Raw genomic sequence first — 9838 nt, 5'->3', positions numbered from 1 at the left:
ATTATTGGAACGATAGGACGATAGTTGCTCTGTAGATTGGACTCAGCGAGTGTCCTTTCCGTCAGGACTATCTGTCTGATTTGCGTGTTATTTTCCTAGCCTCTTCTCATTTGGTGGTAGTAGAGTACGTAGGTACTGCCAGGCACGTACGTGTACCAAGTATGGTATGCGCATTCTTTGCACTGTACTGTCTTCCCTGGGCGGAAATGTTTTCCCGAAAATTGGGTGAAGTAAATTTAATGTTTCACTCATTTGCTTCGGGTGCTGGTCTAGGGCGGATCATTTTGAAACTGAAGAAATAGTCCGATCGGAATATACAGGCGCCTCACATCGTTTTCCTGCCGGTGGGTCAGGGTTCCCCGATCTAGAGGTTGAAAAAGAAAAACACCGTTGGAAAAGAGAGGAGAGTTTGCTCAGTTTGCGTGCCTGTCACGGGAATTGAACCGTGGATCCCGCTGTGGAGATTGTCAAGGCCAGCGTTCCGGGCGGTGAGGGGGGATTCTGCCAGGGGTGGAAAAGCAGACGCCCCCAGACCCATAGACCATTTCTTTTCTCCTTTGCGGGGGGAAATATTGCCTGATCCTTCATTCTTTCTCTGTGGGCTAAAAAGTCATGTCCATGCTTCCGTCCCTTTCTCCGAGCTTATTGCCAATCTCCGTGCTACTCGCATATGCTGGCTTTCTCGGTCACTGCAGGCGCAGTAGAATGTGATAGTGTCGCCACTGCTCCTCAAATCTAATTTTCATTCAGAATGGTTGGCGTTCCTCGCAGCAAAGGCTGTTCGCTCTGTCGCAAGAGACGTATCAGGGTCGGTTATCACACCCCCTTCCCCTCCCCTTTACTCTTATAGTAGATATCTTCCTTTTATAGTTTAATATTTTCTTTTTGAATCAATCGTTGACTTCGATGGGAGTGATTAGTGTGATCAAAGCCGACCGCATTGCTCGCAGTGTCGCAAGTATGGCGCCGTATGTCCCGGCTACAAGCGCTCTCTGAAGTTCCAGGATGAGGGACCCCGTCTGCATGGACTGTATCTCATTACCTCCCCAGACACGGATGGGAGCGACGAGGGATCGAGTCCAATTTCGGACTCGCTTCCCGTAAAAGCCCAGCTGCAGATGCGTTGCTTTACAAATGCCTCCCTCGACGAGCAGATTTGTCCGTCCCTGGCATTCAAGTCTTTCTTGGGTCAGCAGCCACGCCTTTTCAAAGAATTTGTCTGTGCCTCGTTTCCGACCATGTATTACCATAATGAATTTCGGTTTGGACCCGGTTTTACCTTCCCGGACAACGTTATCAAAAAGTTCGGTTCCAAGCCTTACTACGATGCTACCGTTATGTGCCTCTCCCTAGCCTGGCTTGCACATCTGACAAAAGACCCCAACCTACAATATGCCAGTCGAGCAAAATACACAGAAGCCTTGAGCGGTATCCAATATGCCCTGACATCGGATGATATCGGGTCGGACGCCCTGTTAATGGCCGTCATACTGCTGGCCTTCTACGAGATGAACGTACGCACCTCCGATGATGCTTGGATCTTCCACGCCAACGCAGTGAAGATGCTGATGAAGACGCGTGGCATGAGAGCTCATTTGACGGGCCCTGGGCGTGTTTGCCACTTTGCCTTCAGACCGTTTCTGATTGGTGCTGCCCTTCAAAAGGGTGAATCATGTTTCTTAGATGAGGAGCCATGGCAAAACTTGGCATCATCCTTACGGACCGAGGATTCCCAGAAGCAAGACGAGTGGGCTTTTTATATCGACGTCTATGAGACCATCTTCATGGAGCTTGTGAAATGCCCCGGCTATATCAAGGAAGCCCGTGCAATCGTTTCGGTGACCTCACCAGAGGCCAGATCTCTGGCTTATCGTATCCGTACAACATGTGATCGACTGCGAAGGCTAAGCAAAGAAATGCGAACCTTACTCAGTGCACATAACCAGCGAAAGCAGGGCATCACTCTCCGCTTCGTCGGACCGGAGCCCCAACTCTTCCCGGAAACAAGCCCGTCCCTTCTCCTTCGTGCCGGAGTTGACGCCGTTCGTATCCTCGAACAAATATTACATCGAATTACCGTTCCTACACCTGCCGTGGAACAAACCTTGATAATCCGTGATGGAGCGCTAACACCCGTGTCAAGCCCAGAAAGTTCTGGAGATGCGGAGAGTCCACCGCTCCTCTCCTTTGATTTGTCCTGCGACCTCGGAAACGGCCCACAAGCTTCGGTCGGTAATGATGACCAGCGCGCATTGACCTGGTTGGACCGGGTCGCCGGAGCAATGGGGCTATTAGGAGCGGAAATCACGTATGGCATGAAACCGGAAGTACAAACGGATCTTGCTCTGCGAACGGTTCGCACGTTAACGCCTGTGGATGATGACCTCCCGGAACCTCGTAGGTCGTCGGACTGAGACAACGGAGACCGACAGGCTGTATTGAGTCACCTGCCTAAGTCAAATTCGATTATTACCGACGCAACGCGTGCATTTGAGACTTGGAGTAGCCCCCGCTTCGTCAGCGTTGGACGGCTAGTTTCTCCGCGATGTCCACCTATTACAACTAGAATATAGGGACCTGTGAAATCGACGCCGAAAATGACAGGCCCTGGCGCCAGAAACAGCCTCTTTCCATCCGTAACCTTGACCGCCCGCTGCTCTGTAACGCCCTCTTTTCTGCAACCAGCGAGGACTGTTAGTCATCCTCTTCTCACCTTATTGTTGTCGTTCAACTTCAACGATTCTTCCCCTCGCTTCTACTAGCGCCCGAAATGATACCGAAAATGGCTCCTCTCGGCATCCAAACGCAGCTCCCTATTCCCTTTCGCCTACTCGTCGAGCGCTTATAAGATGCTGCATCCGCCCTCTCTTCCGTGTCTTTCAACGCCCCCCTCTTCTCATCTCAATTGTACTACCTCGATCGAGCTTGATATACTTGATTCCCAGGCCTCATATCACAGAATCCAAGCCTTGGTATCTATCTCCGTGTTCTTCTCGTGGCGTCTGTGTCCATACCTCCAGCTCAAGTTGGTGGACACCTGCACTGGACCCATCCTATCCTTTGCGAGGAAATTCGACCCAGACTGAGTTATTTCCATAGCCATGGATGGCTCCCTTCAAACTTTAAGCTAAGAACGCTGTTAGGGATTGTCGTGGTTGAACGGTACTGGCGGGAAAGTGGGTTTACCCTTGATGAAATGTGGCTGGAGAATAACACGGAAATAGATATTGTATTTAATTGAACCACAACCACGGGGATTGGCTTTCCCTGGAAGATTAGGAGTACAGTCTTTTAATAATATATTTCTGGCTGAATGTAAAATTTTTGGACGAATGAACGATAAGAATACTTCAGATGTGGATGTCGTTTGTGTGACCTATTACTAGGTCTATTTGCGGTTTTTCTGTCACGGATCATATAGTTTCGAAACTGGAAAGGTCGACCGGAAGGTGCTGATGGGTAAGCGTCCACGTGTTTATGACCTTGAATCCTGCAGTACTTGATCCACTACTACTGACTATTCCTGCCAGAACCAAACTTTATATGCACGGTGCCTAACAATTGATATATTGTCCGATCACTCAAATGTTCTCGGGTATAGGGGCCGCACTTGCAGCCCGGGATAGTGCGTAGGTAGAAAATGCACCTTCGGGCAAGGCCACAACTCGTTGGCCGACCGTGAAACTAGAGACGTTCTTGCCGACAGAGGAGATTACACCACTGCACTCAATACCTAGCCATGGCTGAGCGAGCTGGCACATTGCGACAACGATATCTTTGAAATTGAGACCAGTCGCCTTGACTTCAATCTCGATCTCGTCGTCGCCCAGCATACCAACATTATCATCTGCAAAGTACAGCGTATCGAGCGAACCCGGGCTGGCAATCTCAAGCTTGAAACGGCGGCCTGACTGGTAAAATGGCTGAACTGAGATGGTCTTCTCATGGGTCTCTTTATGAACAAATGCATTGGCAACGGTATCGTTCGTGACACGAGGAACGACAAGGTCGGAGCCGCAAGCGCGGAAATCAAGTTCTTTACAGGACCTCTCGCCATCTACCGGCCACAGTGCGTCCATAGCAGCTAAGATAGCAGGGGTTGGCTTCTCAATATCCTTGGCTTCGAGTCCTAATGTGGCGATCCTGCCAAAGCCCTCAGAACGCAGACTGCGGGTAAGACCAACGATCATCTGGGCATCAGGGCTGTCCAGATGGTAAACCCAGAGCAGGTGGGAAGCATTGAGTAGGGTCCTCTTGGCCTTATCGAAGACGTCGACTGTAAGGTCTCGCAGAGACGTGATGCCCGTCTGGAGGACGACAACATGCTTGCTACAGGAGTAGATTTCCCCCAAAGGGTAAATTGATGGTTTCCAATTGGTAGTCTCGGTGGAGATGGCCTCGCTCAGCCATTTAGCACTGCCGTCGGGCGTGCCATACTGCATGATCAACAGGTCTTTGGTGTGGATGCCATTGACACTATCGACGATTCCATTGCCATTAACGTGCCCTCCCCCCCCCCCCCCCCCCCCTGGCCTATGTGATCGCTAGCACGGCGGTTGATAAGCCCGCCATTGACGACGCATCCATCGGGGAGCTTTCCATTTTCCATTGGTAGTATGGCCATTGGTAAGGACATTGGGCTCCATAGCGTGACGTTTATATAATCGATAGGCTCTTGGCGTTCTTCCTCAGCAATAGCCTTATCGTCGTGCAGAGGTTGCCATTCGATTTTGTAGCACAGTTCGGCGACGTCTCCACCACTGTCTGCATTGGGATCCTTCATGGGAGTCAAAATTAGACCCTCCATGTTAATCAGGACCTCAGTCGAGTCTTGGGACGTCGCCCATAAGTCAAACTTGGTGGGCTGGGGAGTAGACAGACTGGGGCCACCAACACACCACGCTTTAACAAAGTCCCCCGGGATAGTAGAAAGGTTGGCGCTGATAATCAGGCTCCTGATCATGGTAGGCATGTAAAGAGCCTCGAGCTCCATGCGACCTCTGCTAGAATGGGCCAGGCAAGGTGCAGCAGCGCATCCAGAAAGACGGGGTGGATACTAAGGGGAGCTTCATACTCCTTATACATGACCTTTTTCGTGTCACGGAGATACAGGTCTGCACGTGAGTGGTGCGGGTTAGAGAAGTAGTTCTCTAGGCCCTGAAAGCATGGTCCGTAGCCGGCTCCGACCCCAGAAAGAACCCGGTACATGTTCTGTGTGTCTATCCTATAGGTAGCCGCTGTCATCACCTTCTTCGTCTGGATACTCATGTGCTTTAGCCCGGTCTCGGCGACGTTGGAGACTAAGGTCTGCTGCTTCCCATTGATGCGGACTCGAACGTGTCCCGTGCAGTGCTCGGTCCAGGCACGCTTGGTGTTCCATGAGCAAATACGAAACTCATCCCAGATATCAGAATTGCCACGGGTACCCTCAGTGTATGGCCGGAGGGTGATGACTGCCTCTGTGTCGACATCGTCGGTCAACACGAGGGCTGCACCCACTTTCAACTCACGGAACTCGAATCGGGAGAATATCGCCTCGTGCTGCTGCGCGCGTCTTTCTGCTGCTTCTATGGCCATAGCCAAGTAGCCAGCCATTGGATACACGCTCATACCTTGGATCCTCTGCTCCCGAAGCCAGGGCACATCGTCAAGGCGGACTATGTTGCGCCATGTAGGCTCCAAGTTATTCGAGAACAGAGCCATGGTCCCCAGAATATCGTCGCGTTTGCCGTCCCTGTGACAGTGTTTATCGGCGATGCAGGATTGATGCCAATAACGGGTGCCATGCTGCCAGGGTGGCGAGGCAAGTCACGCAAGAAGGAGCGGTTCTTGGCCTTGCTCTTGGGGAAGTTGATCTCAGTCATATCGAGGACCGCGCCGCGCACATACGCAGCTCCTGCAGCATTCAGAAGAGAGTGCGAAGGCTCTGAATTGCGAACGACCGTGCGAGCGTAGGCAATCTTAGCGGTGGGAGGGCCAATACCCTTCAGAGTGTCCCGGATAGGGCCCTTTAGGGCAGAGTGCGGCCCCAGCTCAATGAGCATGTTTGGCCGCGACTCGCCGTCGGCACACATCTTACCAAGCGCATTAGTGAATAAGACGGTAGAGGTCAGGTTCTGCACCCAGTAGGCAGGACCCAGATCGGCCGGCGCAGCGATCCCACCAGTAACTGACGAGAAAAAGATAGCTATTGCAGTAGTAGCAGGTTTGATGGTTTTGATGGCCTTGAAATAAGCTTCAACCACATTCTTCATATGATTGGAATGGTAAGCCACGTCGAGCTTGAGATGCCGGTGAAAGATCGATTTCTCATTCAGAACAGCCTCTAGCTCGGAAATGGCATCAACATCCCCAGAGACTGTAACACTGGAGGGACTATTCACACAAGCAATTGTAGCATACGCCTTGAGCGAATGAGGTACGCAGCAGAGACGTCATCGAGAATTGTGCATTTTCAATCGGTTAAAACTTAAAACTTAGATAGTCCAATAGTCTGCTTGTTAAGCTTCTTCAGGCATGTGGTCCCCAACGTACGGCGATGGGTGGGTCAATTCGATCTACGATAAGCGAGTAAAACCTTCTTTCCGAAATAGGGTTTGAAAAGGTTGTGGAGTAGCTCGCTTAAAGACCGTTAGTGGGACTAGGTAGTACTTAGTCCTATCCTTAAAAGAGGAATTGATATACGGGCACCCCCCCGCCGCCCCCCCACCCCCCCAACTGGGCTCCGAACGACCTTTTTGCACCCTACCTCGTCCTAGGTAAGATAAAGTAAAATAAACTATATGCAAGACCCTATTTCGCTTGCAGTTCCTTCAGGGTTTCAGCAACGTTGTCCACACCCGGCAACATGACGCCATTGCCCCCGTTGTTGACCTTTCGGGGTTGTCTCAATGGTTCTTTTTGATTATCTGTGGAAACAGTAAGGTGTCTCTATCGATCTCGTCGGCCGAGAGAATAATTCAGGTGTCCTTTTCACTCGCATATACTCGGAGACAATAGCTGGCTCGGAGAGTACCGTCGTTCTACCGACTCCTCCCAGTCGTTCCCTCTTAATGCCCTGCACATCTCAACGGTAGCATCATCTATGTCGAAGCCATGTCCGATAACTTTAGTGAGCATCGTGAATACTAGGTTCCGACTTCCGCTGCTCACTGGATCAGGAGGTGTCTACCTCCAGAATATGGCACTTGCAGCGTATGCATTCCTCTCCGCTCAGCTTGCCAGGGGACCTATTGGACCTAATGCTCTCAGTCATCGAACGTCATCTTGTCGAACAGGGCACGGAGCAGCAGACCCTCGGTCTACTGAAGATCGTCCGCCAGGATATCAAGTCTGCTGGAAGCCCGAGCCTCTTCTATGGAGATCCGAACGCTTCTATCCTCTTTGTCAATGACCTGACTAAGATGGGATTAATCAAAGCTGCAAACTTCGGCCCAGCGCTCCTAAGCCAAGGTGACAAAAGAAAGTCGAGGAGCAATCCTCCAGGCAGTATGGTGACATTCCTAATTTATATACACCCAAACTCGGGGAGGGCAAATAGCTTGTTTATAGCTGGTAAAGACAACGACGGAAATTATTGGCTCAAAGGAGACCTTCCCGCCACAGGCGTGGGAAATTACCGACAAAGAATTGAGGGATATGTAATGATCTGCTTTAAGGATACTCGCGCTTTATATGGCTTTCCCTTTTTTTACCCGTCTCCCTTTTACCCAAAAATGTCAATTATACAAGTGGCGTATACTTTACTTGCCAAAGCTCTTAATAATCGTTGAATAGGGCTTAACTAAACGGTAGCAATATCTGAATTACTCACATTCCTATGCAAGGGAGGGAAGAATCCTCTCCAGATAATTCTTATCCCAGTGATTTCTCTAAATATGCATACAGGATCTACACTAATAGATAGAATACCTGCCCCACCCTCCAGCTGTTTCTGCGTCACGTTACGGTCGCGTGACATGCATTTGTAAAGCATTGACGACCATCGCCTCGTCTTGTTTACCTCCCAGAAATTACTTATGCGCCTGAAGACTCTCTGGAACACAATCGATCAAACCATCTTTCATATTCTTCACTATTGGGTTCTGTCTCCGCAATCTGAGGTTTCTGAGTATCCATACTAGAGGTCCACCCTCATAATCATAATAAAACTTTCATTATTCGCTTCAGCAAAACTACTGTTTTCCCAACTCTTGGATCTCATCGGGGCCCAGCAAGCCCAAAGCCTGTCTTCGGGTCGGGGCGTTGGGGTCGAAGAAAGGCTTCTCCGCGAGGGCCGTGACTCGAGTGCCATGTCTGGGCTCCGAGCCTTCGTAATCCCAACTGGCATTGTGAATGGTAATTCTGCCCAGGGTTAGTTCCCCATAGAAGGAAGATGGTAAACCAAAGGACGTTCACTAACCTGTTATCCCACAAAGCACTAGTCCGAGGTGTCCACTTGAAGCGCACCTGAATGTCAATATTCTTTTCGTATACATCGAATAGGTACCCTAGAATAACATCACTCTCCGCCTTGTCGAGTCCGACAATCCGATCAGTCATCGCACGGTTTACCCACAGCGCCTTCCAACCCGTCGCCGGATGGACTCGGACAATCGGGTGCTCTCGTTCAATATATTTCGGACCGGCTTCGGGGTCCTTGCGGTCTAGATACGGATGTGCAGATCGATAGATGGCTGTTCTTCCATCGATGATTTTACGGAACTCCGGGGACAACTTCTCGTATGCAGCATACCCGCTGGCCCAGAGAGTATCTCCGCCGATGGTCGGGACGGCGTCATTGTGAAGATGTGTCACCCCTGCCGGTTGGCGCTCATGAACTAGGTCAGTGTGCCAACGAGAAGCTCCACCCGGTCGACGATAACTAGCTGCTCGTTCTGTGGCTTGGAGAGCGGGCCATAAAACCGAGACGCCCGGTAGACCCGGTACCTGGGGTACTTGAGGCTACGATGATATATTAGAAAAGGGACTCGAGTATGTGACACGAAAGGTGAAAACGAACATGGACTTCGACCTCTCCAAAGTATTCACCAAGGGCCTTCTGTTGCTGGGGCGAGAGGTCCTGATCCCGGAAGAAGACAACACTTCGTTCTGCAATCAGTAGGCCCAGCTCATCCTTCTGTTGGTCAGTCAAGTCTTTAAGCTGCAGTCCCACGATCTCGGTTCCGATGTGCCTGGTTAGGTGAATCACTTCTTTTGCTGCGGACAACAACGCCTTCTTCTCGGGGTCGGCACGAGTGCCCGGATCTACATGTGGGCGATCATAGTTTCGGATGTTGTAAACATCGTCCGAGTACAGAGGTCGGGAAGGCCGATATGGATACCCATTGGAAAGATCAATTTCCGCTTTTACAAGCCGTTCGCGGCTGGCTGCTGGAAGGGCAAGTGTGTCCTTCTGGGGCTCGGCGACGTCAACGATCCGCGGATCGATAGGAGCTGGTGCCATAGTGCAATGGATATTTAATCTATTCTTTTTAAGCGATCTATCAATTTCGCGACAGTCTTGGACAAGAATCAACATAATACTTGTATTATATTCGTTCTATGGGCACTTGATTGATAATCTTGATTAAGTCACCCGCGGCGACGGGATCACATCATCGCCATTAACCATTACGCCTTCTACATCTCATTCGTCACATATGTGAAGGATCCCGTACATATTCCCACAGTTGCAACCCCTCATCTCTCCGCAAATCCCCTGCTTCTAGAGTGTCTTATCTCTGTCCACTCTGGAGCTTGAACTCAGTCACCCGCAGCCCCTCCGATATCACCATACAAGGATGTGATGGCGACTCAAATTGTCTGATTTCCAATCGGTCCGCACTACGTCCTTTGA

At 50.6% G+C, this 9838-nt stretch overlaps 3 protein-coding genes across 3 annotated transcripts; 1 reads left to right on the top strand and 2 right to left on the bottom strand.

Annotated features, from left to right (window-relative positions):
• Positions 1-1238: 1238 nt before the first annotated feature.
• Positions 1239-2414, top strand: AO090009000079 (uncharacterized protein; the record flags this gene model as incomplete). The annotated part of the gene is made up of 1 exon (XM_001816543.3): positions 1239-2414. One exon carries the CDS (start codon positions 1239-1241, stop codon positions 2412-2414), a length of 1176 nt encoding a protein of 391 aa, XP_001816595.3.
• Positions 2415-3581: 1167 nt separating this feature from the next.
• On the bottom strand, positions 3582-6254 carry AO090009000078 (uncharacterized protein; the record flags this gene model as incomplete). Its single annotated transcript, XM_023237398.1, has 4 exons — positions 3582-4436; positions 4580-4981; positions 5047-5787; positions 5874-6254. 4 exons carry the CDS (start codon positions 6252-6254, stop codon positions 3582-3584), a joined length of 2379 nt encoding a protein of 792 aa, XP_023088507.1.
• A 1945-nt stretch (positions 6255-8199) lies between these two features.
• AO090009000076 (TauD/TfdA dioxygenase family protein) lies at positions 8200-9520 on the bottom strand (the record flags this gene model as incomplete). Its single annotated transcript, XM_023237342.1, has 2 exons — positions 8200-8943; positions 9002-9520. The coding sequence occupies 2 exons, from the start codon at positions 9518-9520 to the stop codon at positions 8200-8202; spliced, it is 1263 nt and encodes a 420-aa protein (XP_023088506.1).
• Positions 9521-9838: the final 318 nt, after the last annotated feature.

Source organism: Aspergillus oryzae, chromosome 1 (assembly GCF_000184455.2).
Source record: "Aspergillus oryzae RIB40 DNA, chromosome 1".
In the NCBI taxonomy this organism is placed as follows: domain Eukaryota; kingdom Fungi; phylum Ascomycota; class Eurotiomycetes; order Eurotiales; family Aspergillaceae; genus Aspergillus; species Aspergillus oryzae.
The sequence above is the reverse complement of the archived record's forward strand: the minus strand, read 5'-3'. Positions and strand labels throughout refer to the sequence as shown.